Source organism: Lepisosteus oculatus, chromosome 3 (assembly GCF_040954835.1).
Source record: "Lepisosteus oculatus isolate fLepOcu1 chromosome 3, fLepOcu1.hap2, whole genome shotgun sequence".
Classification (NCBI taxonomy): Eukaryota; Metazoa; Chordata; class Actinopteri; order Semionotiformes; family Lepisosteidae; genus Lepisosteus; species Lepisosteus oculatus.
Genome location: NC_090698.1, coordinates 65,465,175 through 65,482,505, shown reverse-complemented (window position 1 = coordinate 65,482,505; position 17,331 = coordinate 65,465,175). Strand labels below are relative to the sequence as shown.

General features: G+C 40.2%; 1 protein-coding gene across 1 annotated transcript; it reads left to right on the top strand.

Moving 5' to 3' along the window:
* The first annotated feature begins 2,304 nt into the window (after positions 1-2,304).
* On the top strand, positions 2,305-16,165 carry wdr91 (WD repeat domain 91). The gene is made up of 16 exons (XM_015362315.2): positions 2,305-2,404; positions 2,876-3,010; positions 3,482-3,661; positions 4,343-4,550; positions 5,902-5,984; positions 6,923-7,032; positions 7,867-8,038; positions 8,513-8,668; positions 9,435-9,610; positions 10,060-10,210; positions 10,968-11,062; positions 11,474-11,633; positions 12,087-12,195; positions 12,561-12,673; positions 13,992-14,189; positions 14,983-16,165. Exons 2-16 carry the CDS (start codon positions 2,888-2,890, stop codon positions 15,148-15,150), a joined length of 2,202 nt encoding a protein of 733 aa, XP_015217801.2. The 5' UTR covers positions 2,305-2,404; positions 2,876-2,887; the 3' UTR covers positions 15,151-16,165.
* The last annotated feature ends 1,166 nt before the right edge of the window (positions 16,166-17,331 follow it).

The following is a 17,331-nucleotide window of genomic DNA, read 5'->3' as shown; positions in this document are numbered from 1 at the left end:
CAATAGACATTTCTGGCCCTTTCCCACCTCGGGTCCCGTATTGTTGTGACTGGAAAAGGCAGTGCATGACAAGTGTAAATGCCAGCTTTTGAGCAAACAAAATGTGGCAATAAATCCTTAATGTACGAAGAAGCATTCTTTTCTGTTTCCATGGATATGGTCAAAACTTACGTAGGTGGAGCATTGATTTTCTTGCTTAATTTGTGGCTAATCGGAAATCTGTAAATTAAAATGTTGTTTAAATGAATAGTGTTATATTTTTTTCAAGCATTTCATCAACAAACCCTTACTTAACTAAACATATTATTTTGTTCAAACAGTGAAACTTTGATTGGCAGATGGGATCATCATAAAATGGATTAGTATTACCAGTTACTGATTCTGACACAATGGAAGTCCAAAGGGAAGCAGTTTGATTTTCATTTGCATTTACATAAACTGACACTTCTGCTGTCATAATTAAGTTGTGCCATTTTTATTGCTGCAGATATGAACTCCCTGTACTAACATATAAAACAGAATAACACAAGAAGAGGGCAAAGGAGTTTGTTGTGTGGAACCTAGGAAAAAAGTGTTCCTAGACAATTATGCCCCCTGTTGGATGCAGCTTCATTATGTTTCATCCTCCATTTTATTTCAGATACAGAAAAAATACTGAAATATTACAATCAAAAGATGTGATATAATCATGTAAGTCTGTGTCCATTAAATGGCATTCACATGTCACAAGTGCTATATGCATCCATGTTTTAAAACCTCGCTATGTCACCTAGATCTAAGGTTATATTTTGTTTTTTAAAGAAACAAGTAAAGGTTTATTCCATGCTGAAAAGAGAAGAAAAGAAACACAACGTTTCGGCTCTGTAGCCTCCTTTGGGTGGGCAGCCATTCACACCCAAAAAGTTATGTTTCTTCTCTTCTCTCTTCAGGATGGAATAAACCTTTAGTGCGGTGACTCTGTGGCTAAGGATCTGGTTGCCGGTTCGTATCCCGCGGCCGGGAGAGGAATCCTACTCCGTTGGGCCCCTGAGCAAGGCCCTTAACCCCAACTGCTCCAGAGGCACCATATAAATGACCCTGCGCTCTGACCCCCAGCTTCTCTCCCTGTCTGTGTGTCACAGGGAGAGCAAGCTGGGGTATGTGAAAAGAAAAATTCCTAATACAACAAATTGTATATGGCCAATAAAGTGATCTTATCTTGCTCCTTTGCAGCCTACACATGCTGATACAGCTACCTACTTGAACTACTTTTTTTTTCATTCTTTATTTTCCTCCTTATCTGTCTTAGAAGCAGAGTGGAAGGCTTTTATGTATTAACACCTACTTGTTAATACATGTACCCTAGTCATGTTCACTGTTCCGTATCCAGAGATGGACTGATTCATTCAGCGCCTGTGGCTTGGTGGCAGAGAGGTCAGAATGTGCTACAGAGCACACCGCCCCCTTTTCATCTTCGCTAACTCACAAGAGGAGACAAATCCTCTAATTCCTTGTAATATTCTCAGGCTAAGGAAAGTCACGTCTTTTTCATGTTAAAACAATTATTACAAAAACAGTCAATAACTTTAAAATAGGAGAAACAGAAATATTACACATACTAGAAGCTCTTAAGATTAACAAATTTCCAGGTTCCTGATTGTGTAAGTAATGTAAAGAAATAGGAGATGTTATTCATAGGCCTTCCAGTAGCCTTTTGAGACAAGTTATTCCTATGAACTGGAACACTGCTAATATAGCAGACATCCACAAAAATGTAGTCAAAACTACTTCTCTTAGATGTACGATTTTTTCAAAATGATCATTTATTTTTTTCTAATTAAATCGTTAAAATATTTGGGTTACTTAGTAAAACTTTACAACTTCATTGTTTATTTGATAGCTTTTTGTAGCACTAACTCAGCTCTCATGTTTCAGCTTGAAATAACTTTTTGTAAGATGATAGCACATCAGTCAATTCAGTGCTTTCACGATATCGCATTTTAAAAACAGCAAAAACATTTGTTATTTTACCTATATCGATTATTATAATTATAATAATAATTTTGCATCATGCAAGGAAAGACATGCTAAAGAAATCAAAATATCAAGCAATCTTTTACCCTAAGCTTCAAGTTATTGTTAAGAAACGAAGTTTATCAAATATGATGCATGGTACCTTTTTATGTAACAAAACACATTTACATAATGCATGCATCTATTTGGTTATCTTAGCAGTGTTGCTTCCTCTAGGACTGGCTGCTGTTTCAACTCTCCCACTCACCGGCACGTGGTCACATTTGTGTGAAGGTTTTCCTTTGTCACATGATCTTCAGCAGCTTCAGTCACGTGAAAGGCAAAAACAACGAGAAGAGGAAGTGAAGATCACAAGGATTGATGCTTATTGAGGCTTGCAGGAATAACACTGGTAGGGAAATAAATTTAATTATGATGTTTTTTTAATAAATCTTTTAATTTGACCACCGAAAAAAGCATGCTCTTACTAACCAAGAGTAGAGAAAATTTTGTTCACAGGCGTGTATTAGGCGTCGTATAAGCCTTTAATCAATAATTGATCTATTGAAGTTGGTGATGGCATGTTTCATGTCTCTGACGAAATGAAAAATGATGGAAAACCTGTCATTTACGCCACTAGTTTTTTTATTGATCTGTGCTGGATTTACTAGATTTGTGCTGTTTTCCTATAACTGAATATCTAAATACTACTAGTTTATCTAATAAAAAAGTTAACATTGACTCATTCGAGAATGAACCGCTGCGATCTCTGATGATAATTCCTTTCCCCGTTTATTTTAAATTGAAAATGCACTTGCACCATCTACTCTGGGGCCGTCAATGAAAACTGAATTGTTTCTGCACGGTTTCCCTGTTTTCACAGCGTCAGGACGCTATGGGGTCTGCGGTGGAGAGGACTGACGAACTCGTGAAGGAGTATTTGATATACCGTGGTTTTACAAGCACTCTGAAACACCTAGATGCTGAAATCAAAGCCGACAGAGAAAAGGGATTCCGAGTAGGTTGACCTTAAAGTATTTGCAGCTGACTGCCTTATCTGAAATGTTGGTTTTGGACGCGGTCGTTGTTACGTGAACTTTGGGAGCACCACAAACAGTGAAATAATTGTCTTAAAAGGCAGCTTGCAGTGGAATAAATGTTGATACAATGCTCTCGTAGTAAAATGTAGAGTTTTAAAAGACGCCATTCACATGTACTGCTCGGCGTCTTTAGGATCTAACCTGTCTCTGAAGTAAGTAATTTAATGACACAAATCCATACCTTACAAGAATACAACCATCGAAGTAAGCCGTAATTTCGTGGCTGTAATAGCTGTTTTAGATCCCGTTGTTCAGTCAGTGCACATCCATTCTGGAGTTCTTTGCCGTGTTCGGGAAGAATTCGAGCTGTGGTTCTTCCTTGTATTTTTATTGTATGCCTACTCGTGGAATATCGGAACGAGTGACTGAGGCTGTCGGCTCTTGCGCAGGTGGATAAAATCATTGACCAGCTCCAACAGTTCGTGCAGAGCTATGATCTCGCTGCGCTGCGAGAGTACTGGGGGTACTTGGATCGCCGCCTCTTCAGCCGACTGGAGGATATCTACCGCCCGACTGTGAACAAGCTAAGGACCAGCCTCTTCCGTTACTACCTTGTCTACACGGTGCAGGTACTATTTCTCCTCAGCACAAGGTTCAGTCCTTAATGTGCATGAACATCTTGCTGATAACTCCTGTAACACAAATGTGAATAATTTCCCCTACTACTATTGCTACAGTGCATACTATGTTGTAGTAGTGATTCTTACAAGTAAGTGGTCATCATTCTGGTAAATTTCTGAATGTATACTTCGAGTTCTAAAATAATGTACCTAGTTCCAACTGTGGTATCATTTAGAAGACAGGTTATTCTATTTGACATGGTTATTGACTGGATGTACTGTAATGATTTAAGTGTTGATTATAAAATTGACGGTTTCCCCTATGCCGTGTGTATCTTGGTATTGGAACCTTACCTGTGTACTATATGTGGGTTTTTGCTCATATTGTTTGATTTTTCACATTATGCACAAAAAGTAAACCTTCCTCAGCTGTGCAGGATGAACCACGCTAGATCTGTGTGTGCAATGGGAAAACACTAAGTGCAGAGATTTTAAACATTGAGAAAGTATTGAGCATCACAGAAGGCAAAGGGGGGATACATGATCATGTTATTTCAATAATGTCAGTTTAACCCTTCTGGTGTAGAAAAATGCTTCGAGCTGCCTTAATTTTGTGACTGTCGCTGGTGTGATGTCTTTCTGGGACTTCATTGCGTCTCTCGTGTCTCTCGATTTCTTTTGCTCTTCCAGTCTAACCGCCTTGAGAAAACGCAGGAGTTTTTTCAGAAGCAGGCGGTGGAGCTGCAGGGCCAGGCAGAATGGCGTGATTGGTTCGTCCTTCCCTTTATCCCCACCCCTGAGCAGAACCCCACGTTTGCCCCCTACTTCTCCCGCCAGTGGGCTGACACCTTCCTGGTTTCTCTGCACAACTTCCTCAGTGTGCTCTTCCAGTGTATGCATATCCTTTTACCCCCAGCTGGCATGGTACCGTGCAGTGACTTTCCCTCACTGGCGTGTTCACGATACGAATGACATGCTCCACTACTTACAAGACGGACATTTCATTTATTGGTTTTCTTAAAGAATTTGAGCAGATTGTCATTTTATTAATACGTTGTCTTAGTTTTGCATTTGATCTGTGCAAGCTCCATGTCTCTTATATAGACAATTAAAATTAGTTATAGCATTTTAGATGTCATTTTTTAAAAAATATTTATCTGTTTTATGAAAAATAGAGGTCACAAAACAACATTGTCATGACAACATTGGTTTTAACAACATTGTTAACAACTTGATCCATACACCCACAACCTTTTGGGTAAAGAAGTGCCAGCTATTCTCAGTTTTAAAAGCCCTTCCCTTTTAATGTTTTCGACCTGTGTCCTTTGTTTGTGTCTCACTGTTCATTCTAAAAAAATCTGCTGGGTTAACTTTATCAATGCCTTTGAGGATTTTGAATATTTGAATGTAATATCTCAACGATCAGACTATTTTGATTTTTTTATATGGAATTTGATAATTCAATTATATGGATGATAAGTGCTATACACTTTGAGAAATTAGTTACGTTTACAGTTTCATATTTTTTTCAATAAAACTCCTCATGGAGAACTCATTTGGCAAAGCAGCTTCAAAATTCACGCATCAACAGGCCAAATGAGCATGAAAAGAAACCTCTCACTTATAACTGCAGTAAACTCACATTTATCGTGGAAATGGCATCTTTTTGTGGCAGATTCACTGAAATTTTATTGAATAGACATGACATGGATAGATTCATATTTCCGATTTGTCAATCATAAGGTTGATCAGCTGTAGCGCCTGCTTTGATTGTTACAGGCGAGTAGCATGTGTGTCATCCACAAAAAAAGTACATGCTGCATATCTGTGATGCATGCTTTGCACAAGATTTCTAAAAGTGCCTGTTCACTGGTCTTTGAGCCTTTGATAAAAGTAAAACTGCACTGATGTAGTTTACCGTATGACATACCAAGGACATAAAGGCATTGTTCTTTGTGAGGTACTGTATATAGTTGTTTCCCTTCCTTTCTGGATTTTTCACCATGTTTGACATTTAACAGGTTAGAACGCCTATCACCTGTGGCAAAATAAGCCGTCGCATGAGTTTATCACCATCTGTCCTCGATAATCAAAATGATGCCAAGCAGATTTAATCAATAACCCAAATCTGTATACTTCACTTTTCTATAAAAAATAGTTTACACGTATAAATAGAGTAAGAAGTTTTGGATATTTAGTATGTATTGCGACTTTGGGAAGTTCTGGGTTTGAGTCCTTGACCCACTCACCCCTGCCAGTGCTCCTGAGTTTTGATGCGGAGGTGCAGAGGAATGGTGCCATTCAAGAGGAGAACGAGCTGCTGCGTCAGACGGTAAGGAAGTTGGGCTGGACAGTTGTGCAGACCATGGGAGATCCCATGTGTGCTTCACGCTCATTTCAGAATCTGATTCTGAGTGAAACTAGTTTGGTAGTCCTCTGTGGAGACTGGTCAGAATGACAGAGCTAGCAAACATTTGGAAACCATGTATTAAAACACCTAACTTAAACGTTTTTGATTTCCATGGATAGGCTGTTAAACTCATAGGTAGTCTTAAATATAGACATTTCCTATTGAGTGCTGTATGTAATAAATTATCTGTTGTGGATGGGTAAACGTTGAGATGCCAGATCATTTGTAACCACTGGTCAGTGACACTAGGTCAGTGGTTTCCACTGGATAATGGCAGTGTGGCAAACTGGGTGAGACTGACAGTGAGATTGCCCTTTTCCAACTCTACTGAAGCAGAGCTGGTGTGCTTAGCTGGTAGACATTTCTCCCATGTTTTAGCTGCATCTTAAGTATACCTCATCTGTCACAGTGTAGTGACGCATTGGCAAGCTGAAAAACAGGTAATGTTTTACTTGAATTAGACAAAACCGCTGTTGTGATCCTTCATAAACATTACACAGCACAATATAGCAGAATTGGAATGATTTATGTGGCCTTTTTTTTGTAATTGCCTTTCCACAATATGATGATTAGCAATCATTATAATCTGTTGTGGATCATTATGTATTACATGAGGCAGGAGACAGATCTAATTTAAAGAGATGAGGCATCTGCCATTAGCTGACATTAAGGAATGAAAAAAAAAACAATCCTAAACCCTGCTTGTTTGTGTTCAAAGTGCAAAGAGAATATAGATTCGGGGTTTGAGTGTACTTTATGTACACAGCCCATCTGGAGCAAGTCTAGGTGATAAGCGTCATATACTGTAGGTGGCAGGGGCATTGTGGCATAACTTTGGTCTTTTCTCCTCCTCTTTACAGGTGTTTGCATTGCAGGCTGAACAGCCGCGGCAGAAAAGAGATGAGGATGTGGTGCATCACAAACTGCCCTCTTACGTACAGAACATGGACCGCCTGGGAGACAGTGAGCTGTGAGGATGGGAACTGGCTTCATAAATGGAAAAACCCAGGAAAGGGGGGGGGAGCTATGATGAATAGAGGAAAAAAATGTTGACGTTTACTACCTTTTCCTCTACATATGTGAAGGCTGGATTACATGACAAATAAGGAAACGTATTTTTCACTTAAATGTTTGCACTTGTCACTGGTTCTGCATGAACTCATGTACTTCCTATGGGTAAAAAGAAACTGTTAGTATGCCTTGCTTAAAAAATGTCAACTTGTTTTGTGAGCTCAATCGCAGACTGGTACTGAACTTGTCCAACTTGCAGTTTCTGTATTGGAGGTTAAAATGCCAAAATATATAATTGTAATCGTTGTACAGATAACACTAAGTCGAAAAAATCTGATTTTGTCCTTATAGTTTTTGCTTCATAAGCATCTTTCCTTTGACAAAGAATATGGCTGAAAACTCCCTCGTGTAGTCATGGATAAGAACTGAAGTGAACCTTGAAGGTCAGGAGGTTCCCTCCGCTTTCCTTAGGTGCCAGTTGACTTGCTGAGCCCGAGTCCCTCAGTAAAAGCCGGAAGAATTCACGGTTTTCAGTAAACGACGTTCATTTTTATGCAGAAAATGGGGGTATAATTTTAAGTTTACTCCACGCAACCTGAGCTGACAACGTGAATGAGGCTGTCTGATCGTGCAGGGAAAGCCAAGGGCCTTTTTACATCTCAAAGTACATACATTGCCCTGCAGCCATTTCAGGCACTTCCCTCGATCACCGATGAACCAGACGTATTATGAGCACTTTCAAAAACGAAGAACTTTCTCAGTAGCTGGCGTACCTTCGTTGTTTTTTCTGAAGGGATTTGGTGTCTAGCCAGCGGAGCATTAGCCTAGCCAGCCAGCCGCGAGGGAGTTCTTTCCTCTCTACGTTCCTCCCTCAAGGAAAGCGGGCACCTGGCAGGACACCCCAGGGAGCTGGGTCCTCGCCAACACAGGCCTCCATGGGGCGGAGGGACACCACAGCCAGTCAAGTAAGTGTGAGCTTTGTTTTGCAGTTCAGTCTTATTACAGCACACCGTTGAGTGCTGCTAAAATTCCATTAACCACGGTATTGTTTTTAGCATAACAGAAGAGTAAATTTGTAACTAATATTTAAGGATTTGACGTTAAGAGCTGTTGCTACATGAAACGTTTTGCTCTCGGTCCCCATCTGCACTTGGTCTTTCTCACCTCTTCCTTTCAAAGGAAGAAGACAATATCCTTCACTGTTAATATTAGTTGAAAATCACTGCTCTTCAGAATTGTGTTCAATACACAGACTTTTAAAAAACTTGAGAAAATTGTGTAAACCCTTTGTCTTTTAATGTTTCCTTTAAAAGCAAATTTGGTTGCAGAAGCAGAAGTGTGCCTTGTTTCTACTTTCAATTGTTATACCAATAGGAGTAAAATAATAGCTTAGCAGAATTTATGAAAGGGGTCTTTATGATAAGTGTTTCGTATTTCAGGCTTTGAAATCAAAGGAGGCCCTGACATCTAAGGATTCAAAGGCAGGGCCAAGTGGAGCAGGAACAAATGACCAGGCTTCTGGTCACCCTCGACAGAGACGACACCAGGAGCATGAGAAGGAAAGAAAAGAGCTGCTCTCTAAACCTCCAGCTCAGGTGACCAGCTTACAAGCACCTTTACTTACTGGTTATTGTGAACTGTCCAGGAATCCTGTCTGTGTGCTTAAACACTGACTAGAGAACAAAAATATAAATTCCTCCTGGTCTAGGCTCTATATCCCAGAGCACATGGGTTCCACTGCAGTCTGCACAGTTATTCTTCTTAAATGACTAGTTTGGTTTGTGACATCCATTGCCTTGCATATAAAATTTTTGTCAGAATTAAGCTGATTGTTCGTGCCACAGTGTTTCTGCATTAAGCAAGCGGTCTGCTTGGCCTTGTTATCCTGGGTTCAGTGCCCACATTACTGCTGTTGATTAGATTTATTGAGTGACAGAGTCTACCAATAGAACCATTGATCTAGCTGATCATCAAGTCATTATGCTATGACTGATTACATTATAATCAATCATCATCAGTCAGAGTAATTAAGTCAATTCTATGAATTGGCTTCATCACTTTGCTCTCCTCCCCACTGAGAGCTGATGTGTGGTGAGTGTTCTGGTGCACTATGGCTGCCGTCGCATCATCCAGGTGGGGCTGCACATTGGTGGTCGTGGAGGGGAGTCCCCATTACCTGTAAAGCGCTTTGAGTGGAGTGTCCAGAAAAGTGCTATATAAGTGTAAGCAGTTGTTATTATTATTATAAGTGACCTGGTGATTGATGTTCTCACATGGGATAACAGGGCAGCAGGATCTGCTCAGGTATCTAACTTCTAAATTTACAGTATGGTGAATTACTACAAACTTTCTGTCCATCAGGGCTTTGAGAAGAGAGGCGAGAGTTCAGATGCAGAACCACACCCTGATGACCAGACGGATTCACCAACCAATCAAATGCGGGTCTCTGGGGAGGGGAGTGGTTCGGTGGAACAGCCCTTCATTAAGCTGAGCCAAGAGGAGTATGGAGAGCACCACTCTTCCATCATGCACTGCAGGTGGGCTCCAAAGTTATGTTTCTTCCTCAAAAATGACTGATTTTTTTTACTTATGAAAGTATTGGTATGCATAATATTTATTGAACATGGTTAATTGTGACTGTATTGCTTAGTTTGTTTTTACGAGAGTGATTTTCAAGCTAGCTTTGCAGTTATTTGATAATTAGGTTACAACTGGCCTACTGTTTTCATGTTTTTCTTTTTGATTCAGTAAAGAATGTTTAGTTTCTGGTGATATGCAAAATTTTATTTTAAACATTTTTGCGGCTCTTTGTTCACTATAATTGCATACACATGTGAACATTATCTTTCTCTTTCTTTGGGTTTTAGCTATTGCACAGATGCTTTTCGTGGTGTTAAAATATCCCATCTCTTTTTTGTCATATCAGTCTGCCTGATCTCCCTCTTTCCCCTGGTTTGTGATTTTTTGTTCTTGGTCCCTATCTTAGGGTTGACTGCTCTGGGAGGAGGGTGGCAAGTCTTGATATCGATGGTGTCATCAAGGTCTGGTCCTTTAACCCCATAATGCAAACCAAGGCCACAATCATGTCCAAGTCTCCTCTTCTGTCACTGGAATGGGCCACCAAGCCAGATAGACTGGTAATTGTGTAGCAGTGTTTTCTTTTCAGTCAGATTATCATCTTAAGTGAGCTGCTTTATTGAGACAATCATAACATAGAGGCAACAAGACATCACAAAAACAGTGTTAAATAAACAGTGTTCAGATTGGCCAGGGTGTGACAATTTTTGTCCAGGAGGCCTGCCTGGTCTGTATGCTAAAGTGGGAAACCCTGAATATATACTGTATGTCCATGTACAGACAAGTTTATATGAACAGTTATAGAAATATATGTGCTGCAGTAAACTATAGAGGAATCGTTATAGCAGCAGATGTTAGTCTTTACTGCGTGATGTCTCTATCAATGTATTTATTAATTGTATATTTATCTATCAGTGTCATATTAATAGTGTTGTTGATTTTTAAAAAATCAAACCTCCACTGTAGTGAATAAAACATATTTTCATTTACTTCTGCCCAGGGTGTTGTATGTTGCCCAGGTTTTCATTCATTATAACCACAAGCACTGATGTAATTATAATTTTCTTTAACATATGGTATAATATTTGAATTCACATGTACTACTTTATTGTTATGTAGTATAGCTGTAGCAGAATGTCCGACATTAAAAAGTAAAGACTGGTTTGTTCTAAATCCTCATTTTTAAAGAGAATTACCCTGCATCATTTTAAATTGCAAGTGAGAATGAGCTATGCATACAGTATAGATTTTTGGGAGTGGCAGTAACAGTACAGTCGCTTTATTTCCAGTGTCATCTGTGTGTGTACTTTTTTTCAGCTGTTGCTGGGAAGTGGTGTAGGGACAGTGCGACTATATGACACAGAAGCCAAGAAGAACCTGTATGAAATGACAATCGATGACCTGCATCCAAGGTGGGCTTTTAAGTCAGGAAGTGCCGTTTAGCATTTATTGCACCACCTAGAACTCGATTAATGTATTTTTTTAACATTTACACAAGCTCCGTAATTGCTAATTTTTGGAAATGAAGTGAGAGTGTGTATGGCCTTACTCTGAGCACACAACAGGCCAGTTATTTAATCTGAGGCTATAGCAATGACATGAGACATGAAACAGAGCTTATCCACTACGCCCCCTTCCTGTCAAGAATGGGTTTTTCACCAGGTGCTGTTCCTCTAATTACTGACCCCCAACAGGCTGCAAAGTGAGGGTAGCAACCAAAAGGAGTGATAAAGAAGACATTGCAGCACATTCATTAAGTTGGGATTTAATTAAAGAAGAAGCCAGCTGATACTCACTGCTCCTTTCCATCACCTGCTGTTCAGGATCCTCTCCCTGGCCTGCAGCCCCAGTGGGACCTCGTTCGTTTGCTCAGCAGCCGCTCACGGCCCTCGGTCGGGAAGTCTGCCTGACAGCGGGGGGAGAGCCGCGGCCCCCGTCTCCGGACAGCTGCTGCTGTGGGACACCAAGACCGTCAAACAGCAGGTACTGGCCTGACGGTGATGAGGGGCTGACCGCAGCCTGACCAGGCCTTTCAAAACCGGTTCCCACGTCAGGGTGGAGGGCTGGACTGGCTTCTGTCACTTCCATCACACAGTCGCAGCTGAAAGTTGACTCCTTACAGAACACGTTTTGAAACCGAGATCCAGCATTGTTTTCTGTCATGGAAGAACGTCTTCGGAGAATGTTTTTTAAATGTAGATGAAGAAATTGTACACACAGTTTTTGTGCATTTCATTTTAGTGGCTGTATTGTTCTTCAGTTATCCTCCCTTGGCTCCAGTTTCCTCTTGAGCCTGGGCCAGTTTGCAAGCTAGCGAATGTTTTTAGAATTGTTAAAGATTCAAACTTGTGTGGAGTGGCTCGGATTAAATCAAGACGGGGGCTTTCAGGGAAAGGAATCCTTATGTATTGATTTTGTGAATTGGATTGATTTTAGCTCCAGTTTTCACTTGAGCCTGGGCCAGTGGCAATAAACTGTACAGCCTTTAACCACAATGGGAACCTGCTGGTAACGGGAGCAGCAGATGGCATAATTCGCCTGTTTGGTAAGTAGTATTTCTTCTGCCTCTATGCTTCATATTGTAACATCTGCGCCCTTTAGAAAGTGAAGAGCATTTTGAGTTTTAGAATTGCATGACCGATTCAAGCCCCAGATTTGTAGCCCTGCTAAAGCACATCCATGCTAACATGCGAACACCCTTGCTAAAGTATTACATACAACTAAATAAAAATGTTGAACGTATAAATCCTGATATATAAAGTTGCAAACAAAGTACTTTACATTTGAAGGTCTGGGGAGTTGTGTTGTATTTGAGCTTTTGCACAATAGCCTATTCAGGTGAAGGCAGCTCTGTGTATCCCTGTCTGTTGTGGCTGTAGTTCTGAGTGAGACTCCCCTCTATTTCTCCAGACATGCAGCGGTATGAGAGTGCAATGAGCTGGAAGGCCCATGATGGAGAGGTGTACTCTGTGGAGTTCAGCTATGATGAGAACACGGTCTTCAGCATTGGCGAAGATGGCAAGGTGAGAATACCTCGCAGAGCTGAGCAAGCCTGATTAAAATCAAATTCACTGCTGTTTTTCTGTTTTTGACGTGCTGGTGTATTGCTTATCCAATTATATGCGTCGTGTGTAATGATTTGTTCTTCGTTTCAGTTGGTTTGAAGTGCTAATTCCCTATTCAGCATGAATAAAATGAAAGGGCAGGAACTGGCCAAACATTGATGGTGCATTATAATAATACTTTGTCAATTAAAACAATTTAAGATTCCATTCACTTTAAGCAGGTGATTTAGTGATATAGGAAAAAAATTCCAAATGAGTCATAATTTAAAGTGAAGCTAGCAAACAGGCTAGGGTTACGAAATACCCAGGGGACGTACGCTGACACCGAGTAGGCAACTCTTCTGCCTACAGCCAACTTGTTTATTCAGGGACCCATTAAAGCCCAGTAAAAAAGGGAAATATGTACAATTCACTCCTGTGTTTGGATATCTCTAAACACAAAATATTGTAGTGTTTTCTCGCAATGGATGGGGTTGAAAGGGACGTGTACGTTGAATTTGATTCAGTTCTACGATTCAGTTCTGGTTTTGGACTTGAATGCAAGAAATGGATAAAGTTTTTATTCCAGTTGTTTACTGCTCCTGCACTGTGCAGTTTGCCAAGTAAAAATAGCACAGCTGTTGTGGCAGAAAATGTCTTGTCGCTCAGGGAAAAATATGCTTTGAACTTTGATTAAAAGAAGCTTAGATTTTTTTTTATTATAATACGTTGATGAATGAGTAACTTTCAAAGAGAGAACTAGTCACCCACTTTATGTGATTTGAAGTGAAAAAGGATTTAAAAGCAACAAGAAGACAATTCCACCCTACTCTGTGGAAACCTGGCCAGCATTTCTGGGGAGCATACTGCTTATTTGTTTTATTATTCATAGAAGCATGAGGAGACTGTGGAGCTTGATTCAGATGTGTTGAGGATAAAACTGTGAGCCTTTTTTTCCCTGCCAAAGTTACCCACCACTGCCAGGATAAAATACCTATGGAAAAGAGTGTTGACTGTTTTGTTTGTAATGAATAAATTTAACTGCAGCAGTTGACTGTATTCTGATTAGAAATATAAATCTTTATTCTTTAGTACTTCAGTCTACAGACTAAAACCAGGTCCCTGAAACTTGGATCCCTGCATCTATGAGTCATCAGAATACAGTGAGAGAGGCACACTTTATTTGTGTTTATTGCACAGCTGTTTCCTGGCTGATGTTCCTGCTACTACTGTTCAGATCATATAACTGGGAGACTGAAGTGGAACCTTATCTCAGCTCTGTCCCCTTGTCTCTCAGTTCATCCAGTGGAATATCCACCGAAGTGGCGTGAAGCAGTCGGAGTATAACCTGCCCCAGGATGCCACTGGACCCTTTGTGCTCTCGGGGTACAGTGGGTACAAGCAGGTGCAGGTTCCCCGTGGGCGGCTTTTTGCTTTTGATTCAGAGGGAAATCACGTGCTCACCTGCTCCAGCACAGGGGGCCTCATCTACAGGGTAAGACCCTCACCTGTGTGAGCATCTGTCAGGGACAAACAGCTGACGTACTCTGTGCACAAATCGTCCTTTAGATGTTTATGCATTTCCAGTTAAAACACAGTTCAGTTTTTGTCACATTTGTTTTAGGTTTCAACGACTGATCAGAAAGTGAATGACATTTTGAGCCTTATGACTCACAAACCACCACTGTGTGCATTATTTATATATTATATTATTTTATATCTGAGGGCTGTATAATTGAAACCTTGAAGATAAGAGGTTTTCTAAATGTTTCTTCAGAAAGTGTGACTTATAAAATCATTTAATTTCACGGGTCGCACTGTCTCTGGTGTGAAAGAAAGTGTTCTCGAAATATCTGATGCAGATCTTTAAGTACAAACGTAGTGCCAGTCTGTACAAGATCATAAGAGGTGAAGGACAGGCTTTTTTCTCTTGGTAATTGTCACCAAGTGCAAGAGGAAGCATGATGGGTGGTAGTATATTTTCAGAAAGACCCCAGACAGGTTGTGGTTTGTTTCTCCCGTTCTGAATTCCACCATATAAGTCTGCTCAATTACAAAAATAGCAAGACTCTTGCCCATCAGGTTTTTTCGGCCTTTTGAGGTGCCTTCATTCCTGTTAACTCACTGTGGGTCAATATTCCAGTACTGGCTCTGAAAGTACAGAGCAGTCATGGCTCACAGACCATATCTAGAAAAGCACAGTCTTTGGGACTGCTGTGCCAACCTGCCTTATGGAATCATAGCTATGTGGAAGGAAGTCTTAAGCATGTGTGTCTGTTTTCTCGCAGCTGAATGAGGGGGAGAGCAGCCTGGCGAGTGTCCTGTCCCTTGGGGGCCACAAAGCACCTGTGGTCACAGTAGACTGGTGCTCTGCCATGGACTGTGGGACCTGCCTCACTGCCTCTATGGATGGAAAGATCAAGCTGAGTACACTGCTGGCACAGAAATCGAGCTAAAGACTGTTTAGCAGCATAAGAACGTAAGCAGTGGGGAATGGCACCCTTTCTCCCTGCTATGGCTTGTAGCATTTTGGCTGCCTTTTTTATACCTCGACGACTGTGATGTTTCCTTATAAAACATTCCGAGTATTGCTTTTTGCTGCCTGCTGTATACTTTTGCAAATTGTAACTTGCTTTTTGTATATAATGTGGATAGTTTCAGTGCATATTTAATGTGTGCATTTAGCAGCGTTTGTAAATTTAGACTTTAAATGACCTGGTTGCCTAAATTAAGCGTAATTGAGTTAAGCATAAGTTGTCTTCACACTCTCAAAAATTCTTTAAGAAATCCAGGTCTAATTGCAGTCTTGGTTAGAACAAAGAGAATGTTTAAGTTTAAGTCTTAAACATATGGATAATCTTATTGACCTTGGTCATAAATAGTAAATTCTAGTTGATTTAAAGCCCAGCATGGTGTTGCAGAGTAGGAAATTCCTTGAAAACAAACTCTTATTAGCATTAAATCCTATCTCTTCTTTAATTGAGGCTTAAGAGGGACAGCAGGAAAATCTCTAGCAAACGGCATAAAACTGAGTTATGTTACTACAGGAAGATGGATCAAAGTACACAGCTGTCATCCTTCAGATAAGATGTTTAATAGATGCCCTGATTACTTACTCATTAAAGATCCCTTCACTGTCCATAAGAGAAGGTTGACTTAGCTAGATCTGACTCTGGGACAGAACAGTCTAGCCTTCCTAAGATTCCTCTTTAATTCAGTTTCTCACTTCTCCGCCTGCTCTGCTTTGTAGTGATGGTGGCCACACATCATGCAAGCAGGTGACGGGCGCTCCCGTATGGAAAAACACTGGATAAATGCAATTCATCCTAATTGCTGCAATTGTTAACCATAAACTGCTCCTGAGGTGAGAAACATGAGTAGATTCCATTCTGATCCCATCAGTGTTTTCACTAATTATAGTTGTTACAGTATTGCATTGTTCTTATCACCTGAATAAACAGCTGACATACATTGCCACTGTCATTTTAATTCTTTATATTCTCTGCTTTTAATTTTTTTGTAAATATTTATTTTTTGTAAATAATTGCCGATTGTCTGGCTTAGACTTCTTAGTATATCAACTTAGTGCTTACGTTGCCCCTGTATGAAATTAACTTTCACTTCAATATCATCCATCTACACATTTTAAGTTACCATTTTATCCTTAGAAGGTCTTGGTGATCCAGAGTAAAGCCTGGCATCTATAAGGCTGAAGGCGGAACTATAGTTCAAAGCATTTATGCATTTATTACACACACATACGGACGGCAATTTGGAGATGGTAGTTAACATGGAGAGCATGTCTTTGGATTACGGAGAGAAACAGGAGAACCTGGAGAAATCCGAAAAACCACCAGTTTATAACTACCCCAGTATCATATTAATCCCAATGAAGCATGTGTCAGAGATGTTTTTCAAGTGGTTTTGGAATGCCATTGACATAAATGACATGCCTGACATGATCTAGTTAGGAACAGCTTTATGTTCTTATGTTCTGATTATGAATGATAGAATTATATATTCAGAATGTGTGCACCCAAAGTTGCTTTATAGGCAACACACCTTATTAACGGTAGTTAAACAGTACTTAAAATTAAATTTAGATCAGCTTGCCTTTCACTGACATCAGCCGGTGGGCACCCAGTAAAAGTGTAGGAAAACCGTAGGCAGTGAGAACCCTAGATTCTACATTTTCTTAACCCTCCTTTTATATTAATACAGTATATTGCCAAAATCTCCATGTCTATGCATTAGGTACACGACTAGTAATAATTGTATCTTTTGTGTTTAACAGAGCAACTACAATAATTAGTTATCAAAACAGTGTTATAATGAGACAGCATCTGCCAAGCACAGGAGCAGACTTTAAATTCTAGAAATCCTAATGGAATATCTACATGACATAGGAGTTTTCCTTTTGAAAGTTTTAGTAACCCGCAAGAGAGACTGCAAAGTCTGTTGATGGTGTATTGAAGTAGAAATAAAAGTCATCGTTCCATTGTAAAATCTGATAATACCCATTAAACATAATTCTGGGGGCTCCTGACAGGGCTTAATGAGTAAAGATGCTGACTCAGACCACAGGTTGTGCTCTGTGTTTTCAAGGCTGTAAATCCAAACCTAGGGCAGTTTGAAAA